At 40.8% G+C, this 21915-nt stretch overlaps 1 protein-coding gene across 7 annotated transcripts in view; it reads right to left on the reverse strand.

The window, feature by feature from the left end:
• The window catches only part of LOC112617142 (CLIP-associating protein 1-like), a 304701-nt gene that overhangs the window by 93659 nt on the left and 189127 nt on the right, over positions 1 to 21915 (reverse strand). For 3 of the 7 annotated variants that reach the window (XM_025373871.1, XM_025373874.1, XM_025373875.1), the window contains 6 exons: positions 21516 to 21586; positions 15297 to 15356; positions 14419 to 14496; positions 12465 to 12632; positions 11883 to 11932; positions 10946 to 11116 (listed from right to left, as the gene is read on the reverse strand). In XM_025373871.1, the coding sequence (XP_025229656.1) occupies positions 10946 to 11116; positions 11883 to 11932; positions 12465 to 12632; positions 14419 to 14496; positions 15297 to 15356; positions 21516 to 21586 (598 nt within the window). Of the gene's footprint in view, positions 1 to 8537; positions 8562 to 9047; positions 9096 to 10945; positions 11150 to 11882; positions 11933 to 12464; positions 12633 to 14418; positions 14497 to 15296; positions 15357 to 21515; positions 21587 to 21915 lie in introns of all 7 variants that reach the window. The other 4 variants (XM_025373872.1, XM_025373876.1, XM_025373873.1 and 1 more) reach the window with 3 other exon arrangements.

The following is a 21915-nucleotide window of genomic DNA, read 5'->3' on the forward strand; positions in this document are numbered from 1 at the left end:
AGTTGCCAAGAATTTTTATCACAAACGTTTGAATTTTTTGATGTTTTGATCTTTTGAGATAAGAGGGTTTTTCTCCTGAATTTGAACTACATTAATAAATTTTAAAGTATTAGGCCAGGCGCAGCGGCTCACGCCTATAATTCCAGCACTTTGGGAGGCTGAGGTGGGCAGATCCCTTGAGGACAAGAGTTTGAGACCAGCCTGGCCAACATGGCAAAACCCCATCTGTACTAAAAATACAAAAAATCAGTCGGGCATGGTGGTGCGGGCCTCTAATGCCAGCTACTTTGAAGGCTGAGGCACGAGAATTGCTTGAACCTGGGAGGCAAAGGTTGCAGTGAGCCAAAATCGTGCCACTGCACTCCAGCCTAGGCAACAAAGTGAGACTCTGTCTCAAAAAGAAAAGAAGAAAAATTAAACCTGGGCTGAACCTACATGGTCATGACATATACACTCACATACACAATGTTTGTATGTACTCTGGTCATACTAGCTGCATAAAACCAGTGAGGGAAGTACTCCCTCTTTTCCTTTTCTCTGAGTTTACGTAAGCTTGGAATTACCTGTTTTTATTATGTTTTTTTGCATCTCCACTGATAAACTGACAATGCAATTATCCAATGTTTGATACTTGCGTGTGGAACCATCTGAGCATGGCAGGAATTTAGAGTATCTTTTCCATTTTTATTAAGTTTATTTTGGCAGGGCGGGAATAGGGCAACGAATTTAACTACTGATTCAAATTGTTTAATGAGCAGTCTTAAAACCACTCACATGGCTCATTTCTTTGAAGAAACAGTTTTGGGTTTTCTTGAAATTTGTGCAATTTGTTTTTGAATTGTTAACAAAGCTGTCATAAATTTATCTTATTACCTTAATTTTTAAAAATTATTATTATGTTTTCTTTGAGACAGAGTCTAGCTCTGCTGCCTAGGCTAGTGATCACAGCTCACTGATGCCTCACTTCCCAGGTTCAAGCTGTCCTCCCACCTTAGCCTTCTAGTAGCTGGGAGCAGCTGGGACTACAGGTGCATGTCACCACGACAAACTAATTAATGAATTTTCTGTGGAGACGGGGGTCTCACTATGTTGCCCAGGCTGGTCTCAAACTGGCCTCAAGCAATCCTCTCACCTTGGCTTCCCGAAGTGCTGGGATTATAGGCATGAGCCATTGTACCTGGCTTCCTATTACCTTTAAAACTCTACTGATCCACATTTATGCCTAATTTATTATTCTTAACAGTTAATTTGTACCTTTTCTGTATTTCGTCATTTTTCAAAAGTTTGCCTACTTTATCAGTATTTTCAAAAACTGAAATTTTGCTGGTTGCAGGGGCTCACACCTGTAAGCACAGCACTTTGGGAGGCTGAGGCAGGTGGATTACTTGAGGCCAGGAGTTTGAGACCAGCCTGGGCAACATGGAGAGCCCTACCTCAGCCTCCCAAAGTGCTGAGAAAACAGGCGTGAGCCACTGTGCCTGGCTTCAGTGTCTTTCACCAATTATGAAAAATTCCCAACCATCATCTCTTCAAATATTGTCTGTGCCCCATTCTCCCTCTTCTTCTCAAACTCCCATTAGACATGTTAAATTGCTTTACTATCTTGCATGTAACTTAACAACTTTGTCATATTTTCTAACTCTGTCTGGATAATTTCTTCCTAGCTTTCTTAATTCATGAGTTCTCTCTTCAGTTACACTGATTCTACTGCTCAATTTACCCATGCAGGTTTTTAGACAGAGTCTTGCTCTGTTGTCCTGACTGTAGTACAGCAGTTATGATCATGGCTCACTACAGCCTCAACCTTCTGTGCTCAAGGGATCCCCCTGCCCCAGCCTCACAAGTATCTGGGGCTACAGGTGTGCACCACCATGCCTGGTTAACTGTAAAAAAAATTTTTTTGGTAGACATGGGGTCTCACTATATTGCCCAGGCTCAAGCAATCCTCCTGCCTCAGCCTCCAAAATTCCTAAGATTACAGGTGTGAGTCACTGTGCCTGAACAGTTTTTTATTTTAAAAATTTATTATATTTTCATTTCTAGAAGTTCCATTTGTTCTTTTTCAAAATCTGCTTGGTCATTCTTGACAGCCTCTTAACTCCCTTTCTAAAATTTCACTTTATTTCTTTAACTGTTAAGACAATGAAATGATTACTCTTCTTGGAAATTTACGGAAATTCTTTAAGATCTAGATTAAAGCTGAATTACTCCAAAGAAGATCTCTGATTTTGTTTGTGTCCTGTGGACAGAAGTAATCTACAGTCAACTTAAAATGATTTATCTATTTGGGTTTTTCAGACTACAAAGGTAATGTAAATTCTGACCAGAATCCTGCATCAAGATTTTGGTTGTGCATTCTCGAGGGAGATTACTTTCCCCCTCTAACCAGTACCAGAGTTAAGATGGGCAAATTTCTCCATTGCTCTTTTCAGTTTAGTAGAGTTAACTTTTTGTTCACCAATGACGATGTAGGTCTTAAGTGGGCTTGGGCTTTCTGTCCTTTCTGTTCTGCACAATCATCACATCAAATGCCCAAGGAGTTTAGGGTGACGGCCAGCATTAGCCCTGACACACCAAGGCTCCTGTCACGCTTAGGTTTGAAGCTGTGTGGATTCACTGCTTTTACTCTAGAACAGTAATATATTCTCAATTGGGAGGATTATTCTGGCTACTAAGTTGTATATATCCTTAAAAAATACAAGTTTCTTATTTCTTTTAAACACTTACTTTACATTTTGTAACAGATCCTTAAGTCCTTAAGGGTACATTCTGTTTTTATTCTTTTTCTCTGCTGTCTCTTACTCATAATGGATATAACTCAGCATATGAACTCTTACTTCGCTGACTTCCATCTGCAGGAAACCCGAGGAACTAGATTTGACAGCCGCTTCCGCTACAGAAGTTTAATGTTTGTTCCTGGCAAGCACCCTTGGGGGCTATAAACACAAACTACTTTAGTTCATTAGCTTGGAGTCTTCCAAAGACCACAGGTGAAGTAAATTTAAAACCACAACTTGTGTGAGTAGAGAGCTTAGTTACAAATTATGAAAAAAGATTAGGGGTTTTTTCCCCCCTCTGTCTAAGGCAAAGTCAAGACAGACATCATATCAATTTGAAGATAAAGAGGAGTTTTTGTGTTGTTTTGTTTTTCTCACTTGTCCATCTTGTCATGGATATATAGCCCCTTGTCAATGCTTAATGCCAACTCTCAATCTTCACCTTGGGTCAACTCAAGGTCTTGTGATCTGTGTGTCTAGCTATTCACATCAATAACTGAGCCCTCGGGGACAGCCTTAAAAATCACTTCAAGCTTGTCACTCCAGTCTGTGAACCTCTTGGTTTTGAACATTTCCTTACTTTTTTGGGAACACAGCTATGCAGCTTAAAGGGTCTCTGTTGTGTAAAACTCAGATATATATTTATTTTATAGGAAGAGGTGTCTTTTGTTTCATTTTGTTTTGTTTTCAGTCTATTGATTTGGTAATATTACTATGAGTACCTGTGTACGTTTTTAAAAGATGACATAAAATGCTCTGTGGTAATTAGGGGAAAAAAGTTTCAATAAATGAAACAAGCAGGCTGGGCGCAGTGGCTCACGCCTGCAATTCCAGCACTTTGGGAGGCCAAGGAGGGAGGGTCACTTGATTCCAGGAGTTCGAGACCAGCCTGGGCAACACGGTGAAATCCTATCTCTACAAAAAAACACAAAAAATTAGCAAGGCATGGTGTTGCACACCTGTAGTCCCAGCAACTTGGAAGGCTGAGGTGGGAGGATCACTTGAGCCTGGGAAGTCGAGGCTGCAGTGAGCCATGATCATGACATTGTACTCTAACTTAGGTGACAGAGTGACACCCTATCTCAAAATACAGATAAATAAATAAAAATAAAGCAACAAACAGTAAAAATATACTTCAGTTCTGTATTATGATCTATTAAGTAACAGAGACAAGCAGATAGATGTGAAGGAAGAAAAAAAGTCAGCACAAGTAACAGAAAAAAAAAAAAGAGGTAAAGAACTGTACGGCAAAAAGAATTTTGGAGGGAGGGATGAACGAGATACACAACAATAAACAAACCTAACCAGAGCAAAGCCAGACTCAGAGGAAAACAAAGACTTGTAAGAGGAGCGCAAAGCCTTCGACTTTCTTTTTCTTTTTTTTTAAATCAGTGTTGACCAGGTTGGCCTCGAACGTGTAGCCTCGCCTCTTCGAGTCCCAGGGCAACCCGCCTGAGCCACAGCGGCTCCCAAAGCCTTCAACTTTCATGGAATAAAGAAAGATCATTCATCTCATGACTTTTAAATACTGCTCCTAAGGATTCTTTTTCACTCACATTGCCATTCCTTCTAGAAAAGACTCCAAACCAGGAGAAATTCAGCCTGTGTACCAAGTCTAGTTTGTGGGCCTGGTTTCCCTATTTCCTTGTTAGGCAAATGAAAAACCACTAAATAGCCTCATGTCACTAGGGTTTTTCTGTTCCCTGCATGTTTCAAATGTTTCAGCAAATTCCCAGATTACAGATTATAAAATTAAAAGGTCTTCAAAGTAAGTCTCTGTTCTCATCACACTGGGACGTGTTGGCATACCTATCTGTTGTACATTTCACTGCTTGGGGGCATAATTAAACCAGCCTTTACTCATACACTGACATCTTTCATAGAACCAAAACCGAGGAACTTGATCATTTCTAAATTTCGCTACCTATGACTATTCTCCCCAAAAGAATAATTTCCTGCTGGGCATGGTAGCTTACACCTGTAATCCCAGCACTTTGGGAGGTTGAGGTAGGAGGATGACTTGAGCCCAGGAGTTTAAGACCAGACTAGGCAACATACGGAGACCCCATCTGTACAAAAGAATTTAAAAATTAGCCAGGCAGGTATGGTGGTGCATGCCTGTAGTCCCAGCTCCCCACCTCTGATGGGCAGGTTAGGGAGCTGAGGCAGGAGGATCACTTGAGCCTGGCAGGTCAAGGGTGCAGTGAACTGTGATAGCACCACTGCACTCCAGAGCCTGCGTGACAGATGAGACCCTGCCTTAAAAAAAAAAAAAAAATCCTTCATATTTTAAAAATTTAAAAGAGGCTTAACACCCTTTTACTTCAATATATAGACATGTGTACTTTTCCCATTGTATAAAAAGACCAATTACCTAAAATTTACAGTTCTTGGATAATTTTTTACATTTTATTTCCCAGTAAAACTGTACTAAAATCTAAGTTCTTTTTCCTGAAGACAAGGCTATATGGTTTTTATTGTGTAATCTTAATTAAAAACACCGAAAGTTAAGTTGATATGGCTTTTGACAACATTTTAATAAACATGATTATTACCCAAAACAAACAATGGTTGTCAGTCCCACAGGCCATTCCAAGCACTGTAACTTTTCATTTAAAGTTACTTATTTGGGGAAAAATATGAATGCTTTTCCTAAGCATAATAGCTTTTTTAAAAAGTATGAGAATGCATTCATTTACCATATGACAATCTAATCATAAACTTCCTCATGTGCAACATAAAAGACATTATGTTTCCCTCATCAAAATCTCCAAAATTACTGAACATAATATACTGAAGACAATAACCTAAAAATAAACTTTCATCCAGAAGTTGAGTTTTTTGTTCTTTACAAAAAGTATTTTTCTAATTAGCCATAAGTGTTAGGATTCCTTGATGTAGACAATGAATAGCTCCTAAGGAATATATATTTTTCTCAATTACTATAGTAATAAAATTGCCAATAAACTCAAATGTACTGCCTAAATTTCTTTCTTTTTTTTGAGATGGAGTCTTGCTCTGTTGCCCAGGCTGGAATGCGGTGGCATGATCTCCACTCACTGCAACTTCTGTCTCCTGAGTTCAAGCAATTCTCCTGTTTCAGCCTTTTGTTTTGTTTTGTCTTGTTTCGAGACAGAGTCTGGCTCTGTCTCCCAGGCTGGAGTGCAGTGGCACGATCCCGTCTCACTGCAAGGCCCGCCTCCGGGGTTCACGTCATTCTCCTGCCTCAGCCTCCCTAGTAGCTGGGACTACAGGCGCCCACCACCATGCCCGGCTTATTTTTTGTATTTTTAGTAGAGACGGGGTTTCACCGTGTTAGTCAGCATGGTCTCGATCTCCTGACCTTGTGATCCACCCGCCTCGGCCTCCCAAAGTGCTGGGATTACAGGCATGAGCCACTGTGCCTGGCCTGTTTCAGCCTTTTGAGTAGCTGGGACTAGAGGCGCATGCCACCACATCTGGCTAATTTTTGTATTCTTAGTAGAGACCGGGTTTCACCATGTTGGTCAAGCTGGTCTCGAACTCCTGACCTCAGGTGATCCACCTGCTTGGCCTCCCAAACTGCTGGGATTACAGGGGTGAGCCACTACACCCACCCTGTAAGTTTTTAATTTAGAGCATACAACTGTTTTAAAATCATCTTGTCTCATAAGCTAGATTATAAAATATTTAAGAGACTTATTAATAAATTTTTAAAAGGCCCATAATGGTTCCAAAAATGCAGATGGAAAACTCATATTGAAAAGGCACCAAGTGACATTTCCTGCAGACTTTACCTAAAAACCACTGTGGCGTTTCTAAACAGAACAGGCTCTCTCAGTCTCACTGCTGAAACCAACAGAACAATGACAACCTAGAAGTGTTCAGACTCACGGGTCCCTCTAGGCCTTGACTAGCCAGGTGTTGGCACAGCCTGTGCAGCCCCAGTACACAAACACTGACACTCTCTGTGCTTCTCCAGCAAGGGTCTCTATTGTCGGAATCTGAGCTCTCTAGAAAAGCAATTTCTCCCAGCAGAAGGAAAACCAGAGAGTTAATCTCCTGTGCAATAACTGAGGCGGCAATTCTGACCTTACTCAGGACTGTGGAACTGATGGGGAAAAAAAAAAAGGTTAAAAACTTCTAGGGCTGGGTGGAACAACAGGCTGATTTCGATTCTGTTACATAGGCATGGAAATCAGGACATTCTGGAAAAACATATAATTTCCCATGTAACGTCTTTGCTTTCCATTTCATCTACATTATTCTCTTCCACTCTCCTACTCCCCTCCCAGCAAGGCTGAGAAAACATTCAGGATTGTTTCTTTGGGGAGGAGAAACATAAATTTGCCCATATCAGCTTAAGAAATGAAGAAAATTATCAACCAGCTTTTCAATCACACCAGCCTCTGCCTTCTGCTGTCAGACATGACGTGCTCATCGGGACAGAGGTTTCTTGTCTTTATTTTAATTCTGGAAATTTTTTGTTTTACAAACTTGTCCAACCCTAAGAACCACCAATGAGGCTGAGTAGAAATTCAGATTCTCTGGTTCCTTCCAAACTTAATCAGCATCTTCAGGGGGAAGGAGCTAAGAGTATTTTTTTAGTAAGCATCCAAGTAATTCTCACGATGTGATAAATTTAAGAAAGACTGATCTTGGGACCATGTTCACCTTTTAAAAAAAAAAATCCATTCCTCTCTTTCCTTTATGAGTCCTTAGAAAGTAACACATGGATTAAAGGAACTGAGCTGCACACATCAAGCTAAACCCAGCCAACTTTGCCTGCTAGCCCTTTGGGGCGACTAAATAATATACGAAAATGAACTAGCTCTTCCTAATTGTTAAGTAATTATCCTGAAGGTTGGTGGGTCTAAGCCTCTATTTAGGCAGAGACTGTTCCTCTAAATTTCAATTACTTAAAGCATTATCACGCGTTCTATCTAGCAAAGGAATAATAGTCTTATATGCACTTATCAAAAACCTGCAGAGACTAAAACAACTATGTCTAAAATTCTAAAGGTAATGCAAAAATAGGAAGAGCTTCTTGAGAATGGCATAAAAAAGAAAATAAAATGGATTTGGATATGCCTATTTCTTTCAGCATTGTTATATCCTTGGTGTGTAGTACAGAACACGGCACATCGAAGGCATTTAATACATGGTTGATGAGGGGATGAATGAGAGTAAATAAATGAATGGGGCGTGTGTCCATGAGACAAATAAAAAATAGCATCATGTAAGTCAGTAGTACCTTTAGAGGAGAGAAAAAAAATTTTTTTTAAATTTCTTTAAATTACCTGTTAGAAAACGTTTACCAGCCTTTAGTCTGAATAATTGACATTGAAATTTACTTTCAAAACAGGAAAGGCAAATCCTGAGAGGCCCACAAAAGCACAAAAGGAAAGAAAAGGAAACAAAAGCTAAGGTAGTGCTTCAGGAGTAATAAAACCCAAGACAGGCAGTCCATGAGGACAGCAGCACACAGTGTGACATCGACGCTCCTCCCCAGAGTGTGGACTCAGCATGAAAAACCACGCACAGCATACTTTAGTGCTAAAATTCACAAGAACAAAGACTGAACAAGAAAGGGAAGGAGAACTTAGGTAGAGGTAGGGCAAAAACCCAATGGAGACAGAATGAAAAGAGAGGAGGAGGGACAGCGTGCAACATCTCATGCAGGGACCTTGGTGAGGACAAGTGGGTACTGGGCAACACTCGGTGAGAACAGAGGACCAGAGAAAGTGAGACACACCTCAATCACAGAAACAAACCGCTTACCCTCCGCTTTAGTGGTAGTACCATCTTTAAGCAAATTAAAAAACAAGGGAAGGGATAACAGGGAACAGTTAGTAACATTCAAAAAATTAAAAAGCCAAATGTTATTAGCTACTAAAAAAGCAAAAGTACAATTTAAAACAAAATTAAAAGGGAAACAAGTTCAACAGCAAAGCAGAGTCTGAAGCAAGTAAGTGTGCCTTGTATTGAAATTAGCTTGACATAGCATAATGGTTTTTTTGCCTTTGGAAAATAAAACATAGAAGGGCAACCCAGGGTAGTGCCACAGTTGAAAGAAAGATTGTTTTTTGTTTTAGCCAACTCTAATCCTCTTAAGAGTTCCTTTTTCTTGGAAGAAAGTACCAGCAGAACAGGGCAGAGAGGAGGAACTAGAAGATAAAATACTGAAGAGTTACCCAAAGGGCAGAGCCAAGTAAGAAGCTCAGAGAAGCTTGCTCTAGCAATGCCTATCCCAACTACACGTCCAGCAGCGAAAGCTGTCGAGCATGGTACCTGAGTCCAGGCCTATGTACTCCATGTCTTCCCTCATGTGTCTGGACTCTAGAAGTTTGGAAAAGGATCATCAGCTTTAATGCTACACTTTTGCAAAGATGTCATGTGTCAACCTAAGTAGCAACTGTAACAAATTCTCACTAGGATTGTGTCATATTTCAATTTTTTGGTGTTTTCGTTTGGGGACAAAATAAGGGAAATTGAGGTAGAATTCTCAGGAAACAGAGAATTTGAATACTCCAGTCTCGTTCTTTGAAGAGGTTAATACTTGACTGAAAACTTACCATCAGTGCTTCTGAAGGGTCAGTTCCATATTATCATACCAAAAGATGTGAGGGCTTTCACTAGCACTGGGGGAAGTCTAGACCAGTCATATTCAAACACTCCAAATACAGACAGAGAAACAAAAACACTGAGTATTTTAATGGCTGATTTTTACTCACTTTTTCCAGCAATGAAACAAACACTAATTACAAATACTAAAGGTGGATCTAATATACTAAAGCATAGGTAAGTACTGAAAAACTGAACTAAAATTAACAGAACTAATTCAGCGTAGGAGGGAAGAGTTGTTACTTCTCCTTTCTCTTCTCAATGGTTACATATGGACAACACTCCTACATAATGTTGGAATAGTTAAAACGATTTAAAAAAGAGAGTTCTGAATGACATTGTTTCTTCTCAATTGTCATGTGTGTATGAGGTATTTCCATAAAAACAAGACTGACTGAGCAGATGTTCCAGAACACGTATCTTTCAAATTAATAATGTTCCTATCACAATCACACTGTCTTCCACCTTACAGGACAATAGTTTATAAAGAACCTTTATATAATTTTGTTTTGCCTCATATATGAGTTAGGTGGCTATTATTACAAGTAATCTGCAGGTATGGAAAATAGACTTACAGATTCCATGGCCTGCTCCAGGTCACAGAGCTAATAAATGGCAGACCCTAAAATCTTCTCTGAATGCTATCTGTTCACTGTACTTCCAACGTTGGAAACGTTTTCTGAACATTAGTTTTAGAACTGACTCCGGAATTTGTTTGAAAGTTACATGAGTAACTCCACCTCAATATTTCAGGAAGTTTAAATTTTGTTCATTTCCGTAAAATCTAAACTAGAACCAATCCAGCTAAATCCTTAGATTCTGGCTTTGGATGAATTGGCTCTTAGAAAAACAAAACGAAACAAACAATTAGCCTGACACATAGTACGTGTTAAGCATTTGCTAAAAAATATGAGTAGCTGATTTGTCACTATGTGAGATAGTAAAAATTTTGAAAGTAATTTTTTAAAAACATTTTTGGGCAATCCTCAGAAGGCATGCTCCTCCCAAAGTGATACATGGAAGGACAACACTCGTTTGCACAGACAGGATTATGCTGATTCATGAGCTCATCACATTCCTTCAGATTCCTCCTGCCATTCCCCACAACCCAATCCAATGATCCCTGCCAGCTCTGGTTATATTCTCAAATTGAGAAATACCTAACTACACTACCTTTGGTGAATTCCTCACTGAACCTGCTGGCTCTGCTCCCACCAGAGTCAGAGGTGGAAAAAACTTAGCTTTGACAATATGGGAGGTGGCTGGGCTTGCCATGGAGGAGGAGGAAGAGTTGAGGAAAGGATGTGCTCAGTGCCACCCACCCTCTGAGCACGCATGTACTGTGTACTTACTCATCACTAAAACGGATGATGCACCAAAGAAAGGGACACTCAACAAGGGTAGCTGGCTGATCAGCAGCAAGCGCACAAAGCTACTTAGATTTAAACAGTAGCCCTGCAACAGTGAGACTTGCCTCAATCATGGGTTTTTGTATTTTGCTAAGAGGTAAGAGTCATCTCTCGCAGAGCAGTGCAGGAGGGAAAGGGTGACAGTGGTGTGGTTACCTAAGGATGCGTATGACCCTGGAGGCAAAGCTGCTGCAGAGCTGAAAGGCGTCGTGCCCGCAGATGAGGAGACTTTGGATTTGGCACTGGCTGCTGCATTCACATCAATATCACTTCGAGATCGCTGGAGGGACCCAGTCGTTGACACAGATTTGGTACTAACTGTAGAAGCTTTAGTGATAAAGGAGGAAATATGAATAAGGACTACATAGAATTTTGAAAATACACTGCTAAAGTTTGATGTTGTTTTGCTTTCCTGAAAACAAATACCACGTTTTAACAAATGTTGGAGCATAAAAAACTGACCAACAGTTTTTCCTGGTCCCAGAAGAGAGTTCAGGCAATGCTGAAGGAAACTAAAAGTGACCTCAACTGTAATGTATCAATTACATTTGTTTTCTTGTTATCGAAGACTATAAACCCCAAGGAAACGGACCATGTTTCTGCTTGCTATGAAGAAGTGAGATAAGGAAAAAATGCTCACGTATATGGAGTCTCCTCATGAAATGACATAACTGCGCCACGCCCTCTTACCTAGACACCCTCCTCCTTCTGGAACACGCCACTCTCCCACCACTAACCACCACCACACTGCTGCTGCTGCTCAAAATGCCACCAAGATGTCTTCACTGTCTCATCAAAGGATCAGAGACAGGAGGTGCAGTTTGTGGCAGTGTCAACATGCAGGGGAGGTGGGGAGAAAAGGTCACAGAGCTTCAACCCTAAGTCACCCCGTCAATGTTGTCCTCAGCAGTGAGTGGCCCTGACAAAGCGGAGCTCTGCCGGAGAGTCAGAGCAGGGCACAGCAGGCTATGTTCAAGCCTAAGAAGGAACTGAGAGCAGGCTGCCGGCCTCCCGTGCCTGGGCAGCCTCTCACAGCTGCACGTACAGACCACCAGAGCCGAGAACAGGCCTTCTCCGCGGCTGTCAGTCTCACCTCTAGATGTGGTACTTCCAGTAGGACTTCTTTTGGCAGACAGCGGACGACTAAAAGTAAAGATGTATACTATTTATTACATGTACTTTATCCGAATTAATACAAATACAAACTACAACAGGAAATTATTACGATGAAGAATTATTTCAAACACAGAGAGTGACATAGTCACTACAGACAGAAATCAAACACAGAGCAGAGATGACAATATATTAATTCACGGAGTTTGAACGCCCTCCATTTCCAAACTTGTCTCCAGGTTCACACTTACATCCTCTGAGAAGACTCTCTGAAGCACTGGTGTGTATAGTTCACACTACTCCATAATTCACTTACGTTACTCTAAAACTGTATTCTAGGACTGCCATATCAATTTAACTGAAAAATAGTATGGCAGAGACCAAAACAACCCATTTCTTACCACTCCGTGGTGCTATCTTACTTTGCACCAGGATCTACCTGAAGTAAGGGGGTGTTGTAACAAGCACACATGTAAAAACATAGCTAGAATTTGTGTTCTCATGCGACAAACTTTGAAACACAAATTCTCACGAGAATGATAAGCAAAGATGAATCCCTTACTTTAGACTCTCTTGAGAGCTGGAAGACGAGCGGTCTGACTGAGGCAGAGACACTATGCTGTCTGAGTTCTTCAGGTGGGACTGCAGGGCTTTCTGATAGGAGGACTCCAAGGTGTGGTATAAGTGTTCTGCTTCTCTGCTGAAGTGACTGTGGAAACCCCAGTAACATCTAGAGGAAACACACAAAATCCTGTTCTAATCCAAGGATCCACACAGGTCTTTCGCTGAACTCTGGAGTACACCACAGAGGATTTTCAAGGACTGGAAGCCTCAGTTTAGCTGCTAATAGTAGCAGGAGGAGAGGGTGAACAAAGGAGACCTGGTACGAATCCCAGCCTCACAATTTTACTGTCTTTTAGACAATGGGCAAGTCACTTACCCTCTCTCAATGTCAGCCTCATTTATAACATGGGAATTAAAGAGTCTAACTTGCAAAACTGGGGAATCTTAGGGAAGGTGCAGCTAAACATCTAGGACTATACCTAGAACACAGGACAGGCTCATTAAAATGGCAGCTATTATAAATTCAATTACACATCTCTTGATATAAAATATTTAAAATTGCCTTAGGTAACATGTGCAAAAGAAAAATTTTAAAATGTTCTGAGCTACTTGAAATCGGTATCACATTAAGACTAAAGACCAAGAAAAAAATGGGCCGGGGATGGGAAGGGTCCAATACAAGGATAAAAACAGCATAAACAGATCATTAACAAATCCATTCCTAACAGTTTTCAGCAATGACTAATTATGTCACTTATTTTGGTAGAAACCAGCCAAGAAAAAATTGGCACGAACACTTCATAGTTATAATAAGCTCAGAAACAAGTGAAATATAATTTAACTGTGAAGGCAGTCAAAGATCAACAAGTACTAGATCAGGATGCATCACTGCAGCTAAGCAAAACCATAATGATGCAGATTAGATTTTAGCATGTATCAATTAGGAGAGTTGGTCAACTATGAGAGTAAATTCAAAAAAAAACCACAGATGCAACATTGGCAGCAGTTATCGATGCACTGCCCAAGAGAGAATGTCTTAATATCAAACTTCTGGTATTTACAGTCACAGTAGCAAAAATTATTTCCAAGGCCAGACGCAGAGGCTCACACCTGTAATCCTAGCACTTTGGGAGGCCAAAGCGGGCAGATCATGAGGTCAGGAGATTGAGATCATCCTGGCTAACATGGTGAAACCATGACTCTTCTAAAAATACAAAAACTTAGCCAGGCGTGGTGGCGGGCACCTGTAGTCCCAGCTACTGGGGAGGCTGAGGTAGGAGAATGGTGAGAACCCAGGAGGCAGAGCTTGCAGTGAGCCGAGACTGTGTCACTGCACTCCAGCCTGGGTGACAAAGTGAGACTCCATCTCAAAAAAAAAAAAAAATTTCCAAGGAGGTAACAAATACAGAGGCCATGCCCACATGATTGGAGGAAACAGTTCTAATGGCAAAAGTACCTCATTTGTGAGACAGAAACAGCAAGTTATCACTGTGATAATCCCAGGCATTAGGTCAATTCAGCTCCCCTTAATATGATTCACACCAAGGAATCACAGATGCTTGCAAAGAAGTGACTGCAGGAAGAGAATTCCCTGTGGCCACGATTTTTCATGGTAAATCATTAAAGCAGCTTTGGATTACAATATGGCTTAATGAATAAATGAATACATGCAGCATGTATACAAGTGCCTTCCAGAGCTATGTGATAATTTGTGATGAATGTAAAAATGAGCATTCTTTTGTCTCCCTCAGTCCTGTTTATTCACAAGGTTGAGTGATGTTATTTAAAAAAGACAGAAATATTCCAAAATGGCCTATTGGGGGTCATGTTTAAAATTCATGGTTAACAAATATGTTCAAGTAACTTAACAAGTTTTTAATAAGGCAATCCATATAATTCATGTGAAATACAGAAGAAGTTAATTTAAAAAGTGGGGTACAATAAAAACTTACTTTCTGGCTTCTATTCTTGCTTCGGAATCAGCATCATGTATTCCCTTCTTTATTGTTTCAGCTAATACTGATATGTGTCTAGATATTTAGAAAAGAAAGCAGTAACAATCATAAATGTATGGTTTAATGCGGATGAAACCAGGTGGGAGAAATAACTTCCAAATAGCAACATGGAGCTGGGAGTCTCTGTGCCAAGGCTGGTCAATTCCCAGGTGGCTGGGCAAAGCAGAGCACTCCTACAATCCTTTAATTTTCAGCCCTGCCCCAACACCCTAGCTCCACTCCAACCCACCCATACCTAAAGACTTTCATAACTCTATTCTCTTGTGGGATTTTTTTAAAAAACAAAGGCTGATTTTTCAAAATTTGCACTTACAGCTCAATCTTTTATGAACCCCAAAAACAAAATCTTGTGTTTTTCATATCAGAACTAGTTTCTAAGGAAATTATGAGATAATGACCTTAATATTGAATAGGCTGTCTACATCAAATACAGAGGGAGAAAAAGAAAACTTTCAAATGAATGAAATTCCTTGAAGGACCTAACAGCTACAACTTGTCTACTAACAGCAACTTTAAACAGTTACCTCATGGGAACTGAAGGGGATGTCAAGCAGCAGGGCCAGAGTCAGTAAGAGTTTCTACTGGCTCTGCACCTGTCAGAATGCACACGGACATAGTAGTATTTCAACCAATGAAATTCACTAAAAGTGTCTGCGAATATTATGTGACCAACATCAGTAAAACAACAGACGTAGTCATGAAAACAAACGCATATATTCCTCCATTCTTACAGAAAGCCAGCTGGACCACTCACCAAAGCATTCACTCTCAAGATTCAATTCAGAGGGAAAAATGGTTTCAAATCAGATGCTCACCGTTCTAGTGAATGTGTCTGCCATTCTTGTAAAAGCAAATCTAAAAATTCAAAACAGCGCCTAAAAAGTATTAAGAAATACACAACTTATTAATATATATTTTAGTGAAAATGAAACAGCATTTTTCTTAAGTGACCCAATACTGCTTTTTATAATTAGTAAATTTCTTCTGATTTTTGTGATTAGAAAAACAGAACATAAAGAATGAATCAGAACTGACTAAAAACCAAAGCAAATGAAAGTAATGAAGCACCTACTGGTACCACAGGGACACAGGGCTAGGATCCAAGCATTTCTCTCCAATCAGAAGCTTGCACTTCATGGCAATATCACTAAAAGGACTTACCACTGTCATTCGTTTTTACACTATCCTAAGTAATATGTTAATAGAAAATGTACGCATGCACAGAAGATCAAGAAACACGACAGAATCAGGTCTTTGCATTAATTTCAGAAAATGCTTTGCACAAAAAAAGTTAAAAGTACCTTGAAAAACTAAGTGCTCTCTATATTTTCACGCTAAGGAGGCCCTAAGTAGTGCTTACAATGGATTTTCTCCAACTACTGTGCTTTCCTCTGACCAACCTTTCAGCATTCTTCTTTAAGCCTTTTCACTTTTATGATTTTTCTTGGTCTGATTTGTGTACAAAAACAATTTAGATTACATCACCACTTCAGGTTCTACCTCTACAAAATTTTCTTTTTCTGGCTGGGCACAGAGGCTCATGCCTATAATCCCAGCACTTTGGGAGGCCAAGGTAGGCGGATCACTTGAGGTCAGGAGTTCAAGACCAGCCTGGCCAACATGGTGAAACTCCGTCTCTACTAAAAATACAAAAATTAGCCGGACATGGTGGCGGGCACCTGTAATCCCAGCTACTTGGGAGGCTGAGACAGGAGAATCACTTGAACCTGGGAGGCAGAGGTTGCAGTGAGCCAAGATCGTGTCACTGCACTCCAGCCTGGGCGACAGAGCAAAACTCTGTCAAATAAACAAACAAACAAATAAATAAAATTTTCTTTTTCCTAAGTCTAGCATTTCTATTTTTGTATGAATAAATCCTAATAGTCCTAGGAACCCATTCAAGAACACACAAATCAGAAGTAAAATCTTTCTCTAAAGAAATGACCAGTCTTTCTTTCCTACAATCTTCCCAAGTCACAACTTATAATCCATACACAATCATTCAATACATCAAGGCTGGGAGCAGCAGCTCATGCCTGTAACCCCAGCACTTTGGGAGGGCAAGACAGGAGGATCACTTGAAGTCAGGCGTTTGAGATCAGCCTAGGCAACAAAGTGAGACATCTCTCCACAAAATTTTTTTTTTTTTTAATTAGTTGGGCCAGGTGCGGTGGCTCACGCTTGTAATCCCAGCACTTTGGGAGGCTGAGACGGGCGGATCATGAGGTCAGGAGATCAAGACCATCCTGGCTGACACAGTGAAACTCCATCTCTACTAAAAATACAAAAAATTAGCCGGGCACGGTGGCGGGCGCCTGTAGTCTCAGCTACTCGGGAGACTGAGGCAGGAGAATGGCGTGAACCTGGGAGGCGGAGCTTGCAGTGAGCCAAGATCGCGCCACTGCACTCCAGCCTGGGTGACAGAGTGAGATTCTGCCTCAAAAAAAAAAAAAAAAATTTAGTTGGGCACGGCGACATGCGCTAATAAAGTCCTAGCTATTTAGGAAGCTGAGGTGGGTGGATTGCTTGGGCCCAGAAGTTTGAGACTGCAGTGAACTATGATTGCACCACTGCATTCCAGTTTAGGCAACCAAGTCAGACCCTGTTTCAAAAATAAATAAATAAAAATAATTATTTACTAACCCTTTACCGTGTGTCAGATGCTGGAGATCCAATGATAACCAAGACACAGCCCAGAGAACAAAAGAGACAGTCACATTGCTAGACTGTTTGGGGCTCCAGCAGCTCACAGGAGAGCCCTGCAGCTTGGTCCTAGGGCTGGCAGTGGTGGGGCCAGAGGGGTGAGCAAGTCTTTTCAAAGGAAAAGACACCAACTACACACACACCCATTCCTCACCATCACCTTCCCTATTCCTGCCCCAATCTAGACCATGTTTATTCTACTTTCACCTTTTTGCCTGTGGCATTTCCCAGTCTGGGTTTTTCTTGGCTCTTTACTGCACTTATTCCTACTCATCTTTCAAAATGTGGCTCATTTTTAACCCATCTATGAAGCTTCTTGGGAAAACATCAGCAAGCTTTAATCACTGCTGTATCTGAACTCCTAATTCCACAATATATATGATAACATCAGAGTGTGTGTAATCCATTTGTTACCAATTCTACACAACCAAGCTAAGTACAGGCTGCATATGTAACAGAAGGTGCACTGCTTTGCTTACACTGCACTCTTAAGCTCCCTCTCCCTTTCTGAGGGCAGAGGGCAGAGGGACTGGGCAAGATGGTCCCTATTACTTCTCTCAGCATTAAGACATACAGTTCTGACTGACACCCACTGGCTAAATACAGAAACAACAATCTGAGTGTGTGGTTCAGAAATTGGTGAGGGTGGAGGCATTTCTATTGTCACAATGACTGTGGGGTGCTACTCATATTTAGTGTCAAAGGCCAGAAATGCTAAATGTTATGAAGTGAATTTTATCTCCCTGCCCCACCAAATTAATATGTTGAAGTCCTTACTCTCAATGTGACGGTTATTTGGAGATGGGACCTTTCGGAAGTGATGAGGTTTAGATGAGGCATGATAATGGGGCCCTCATTATGAGATTAGTGTCCTTATAAGAAGAGATAACAGGTAGCTTGCTCTCTCCTCCCTCCCACCCTGCTCTCCCTCTCTCCCATGTGAGGACACAGGAGGACACTGGTCTACAGGCCAGGATGAGAGTCCTCACCAGAATGTGACCTTGCTGGCACGCTGATTTTGAACTTCCAGCCTCTAGGCCAGGGGTGTCCAATCTTTTGGCTCCTCTGGGCCACCATGAAAGAAGAAGAATTGACTTGGGCCACAAATAAAATACACTAACACTAATGATAGCAGATGAGCTTTAAAAAAATCTCATAATGTTTTAAGAAAGTTTACGAATTTGTGTTGGGCATTCAAAGTTGTCCTGGGCTGCATGGTTGGACAAGCTTGCTCTAGACTGTGAGAAATAAATCTGCTGTTCATGCCATCCAGTCTGTAGTATTTTGTAATGGCAGCCCAAGATGATGAATCCCCTAAACATCCTGCAACGTTCCACAACAAAGATCTGTGTCATCTTATTGGAGAAATTTTGCCTTACACAAGGAAAAACACATTCTGAATTTCTCTTGGAAACCTAACATTAGCGAAATGAAAACAGCAGCAAGATGAAAATAACAGCCACAGCTGCAACAAATTAAGCTTTCACTAAATGTTTTACCTAATGACTGAATCCTCCAAACCTTATAGAGGGGTACCCTTATACCTAATGAGTCAGACGAGTAAGTGGGAGAGGAATGTTTCAACTGATGCTCGTCAGGTTCTGAAGTTCACAATCATCCCTCTGGTGTGCTGACTTTACATTCTCATCTCTAGGGGGAGCTGAAGCTGCTCCACTCTAACCCCAGGAGAAGCTGAACCCTAGGTCAAGGGTAGATTGCATTCGCTGGGGGTACACACCTGAGTCACACAGTATGGAGTTATATTTTTTCAGTGAAAGGTATAAATTTCTTTTTTCATGATTTTAGATAGCTGGATTATTCCTCTTTTCTCTTTTTGTCTTTCATGTAGCTATTAATGAGATGGATCTAAAACCAACTACTAGGTATATATCGCAAAAAAATGCAGTCAGTATGTTGAAGAGATATCTGAGCTCTCATGATTATTACAAGACTATTCACAATAGCCAAGATAGGGAATCAACCTAAGTATCCATCAACAGATGAGGAGATAAAGATAATGCAGCATACATACACAACAGAATCTATTCAGTCTTAACAACAACAACAAAATAAAGCCTGTCATTTAAGACAACACAGATAAACCTGGAAAATACTATCTTAAAAGAAATAAGCCAGGCATACAAAGACAAGTACTGCATGATCTCACTTATGTGTGGAGGAATCCAAAAAGGTCGACTCAGGCTTGGTGCAATGGCTCACACCTGCAATCCCAGCACTTTGGAGGTTGAGGCCAGCCTGGGCAACATGGTGAGACCTTATCTCTATAAAAAATTTAAAAATTAGCTGGGGGCGTGATGGCACACACCTATGGTCTCAGCTATTTGGGAGACTGAGGCGGGAGGATCACTTGAGCCCAGAAATTAGAGATTGCAGTGAGCCATGAGTGTGCCACTGCACTCTAGCCTGGGTGACAGAGTGAGGTACCACCTCTAAAGCAAATAAAGTTGGACTTACAGAAGCAGAAAGTAGAATGGTGGTTCCCAGAGGCTGGGGGTTGGGAGACGGGGAGATGTAAAGTATGCAAAATGTCAGGCAGATATGAGTAAGTTCAAGAGATCGATTGTACTTCATAGTGATGGTGACTATAGTTAGTAACAACATATTATATACTTTAAAATTGCTGAGAGTAGATTTCAAGTGTTCTCACCACAAAAAAGTAAGTATGTGAGGTGATACACGTTAAAGAGCTTGATTTAACCATTCCAAAATGTATACACATTATCAACACAGCATGTTGTACACCATAAGTCTTCACAATTTTTACTTGCCAATTAAAAAAATAAAGGTTGGGCATGGTGGCTCACATCTATAATCCCAGCACTTTGGGAGATCAAGGTGGGAAGACTGCTTGAGCCCAGGAGTTCGAGATCATCCCTGGGCAATAGAATAAGACCCCCGTCTCTAAAAACAGTAACAAAAAAAAAAAAAAGATTAGTGGGCCATGGTGGGGTGTGCCTGTAGTCCCAGCTACTCGGAAGTCCAGGAGCTTGAGGTTACAGTGTGCTGCACTCCAGCCTGGGTGAAAGAAAGAAAAGAAAGAGGCTGGGCGCGGTGGCTCAAGCCTGTAATCCCAGCACTTTGGGAGGCCGAGACGGGCGGATCACGAGGTCAGGAGATCGAGACCATCCTGGCTAACACGGTGAAACCCTGTCTCTAACTAAAAAATACAAAAACTAGCCGGGTGAGGTGGTGGGCGCCTCTAGTCCCAGCTACTCGGGAGGCTGAGGCAGGAGAATGGCGTAAACCCGGGAGGCGGAGCTTGCAGTGAGCTGAGATCCGGCCACTGCACTCCAGCCTGGACAACAGAGCCAGACTCCATCTCAAAAAAAAAAAAAAGAAAGAAAAGAAAAGAAAGGAAAGCAATAAAGGAAGAAAGGCAAGAAAGGAAGGAAGGAAAGGAAAAAGGAAAGAAAAAGAAAAGGGGAAGAGAACAAAAGGGAAAAGAAGAAAAGGAAAGGAAAGAAAATTTTTAAAAAGGCAGTCTGTGGCCAATTTGCTAAAAATAATAAAATAAATTTTAAAACGACAAATCCAGAGCTGCTGCATGCTTAAGAGGGTCTTGTACCCATAGAAACCCAGCAGGATCAACATGACACCCCAGGGAAAAAGGCAAACAGCTAGCAAAAGTCATCCGGGCTCTAAATCTTAGAGTGAAGGATTCTTTCATAGGTCTGAGCTAAAATAACACAGTCTTTACTCCTCACACGTAGTTTAGGGCAGCTCACCAGCACATGTAAGACAGGGACTTGGGAACAAACCCCTAGCTAGTTACCCAGGTTGTATTTGCCTGTGTCTTCTGGATATATCTCCCACAACTGCACAGAACTAAGTAATAGTGAAGATTCAGAATCCCAGAAATCGCTAAACAGAAGATGCAAACAACACCTACCTTTCAAATATGAAACTACTGCCATTGATGTTTACGGTATTTTTTTCTTGCATGCAGTTACTGCTTTTACTCAGGGAATAGGGCAGACCAATGACAAAGGTAGGAGGATTATCACAGGAAAAAAATGTACAGGGGGTCCTCTCCCCTTCTCCTTCTGCCACTAGCCCCCAAACTCACTCTCTCTCACACAGACACATACACACACACACACACACACACACAGAGAAACATAATAGAGGTTGTCCATATTCATTTCCCAAAATATTTAGATCTTGATTCTTCAACTCAAAATCATTTATTGCAGTGATTTTAAGTAATACTAAGCATTTTAAACATGAAATTTTATCCATGGACGGAGATTTGGAATTTGTTTTGGTTTTTAAACAATTTAAAAACAATGAGAAAACCCTTTAAAATTTACCTTCTAACAGCGACAGACTTAGAGGTACAGTTGCTTGTTATGACAGGTATTAACCTAGGGATGTGTGTGTGCTGTGAAGAACAACAAAAAACAGAGGTGAACACTTGCAAATACAAAAGTAAAACAAAATTAAAGGAATCACTTCCTCACTAATCTACTTATATAGCACATATACATTCAGATTAGAATGTCAGTGAGTTTTAAAAGAAAAAAATAATTCACAGGATATTGTCAAAAGGCATTAGAAAATTTACAGAGTTAAGAACAGGCAACATGATGACATGAAGGTAAGCCTAAAACAATCATTACTATGAGGTCTAAATTATCTCAGCTGTAGAGATCTGAGTGGGTTTGAAAGGAGTCATCAGACCAATGTATTTTGATATTGTTTCAACGGAAA

Source organism: Theropithecus gelada, unplaced genomic scaffold, assembly GCF_003255815.1.
Source record: "Theropithecus gelada isolate Dixy unplaced genomic scaffold, Tgel_1.0 HiC_scaffold_15884, whole genome shotgun sequence".
Classification (NCBI taxonomy): Eukaryota; Metazoa; Chordata; class Mammalia; order Primates; family Cercopithecidae; genus Theropithecus; species Theropithecus gelada.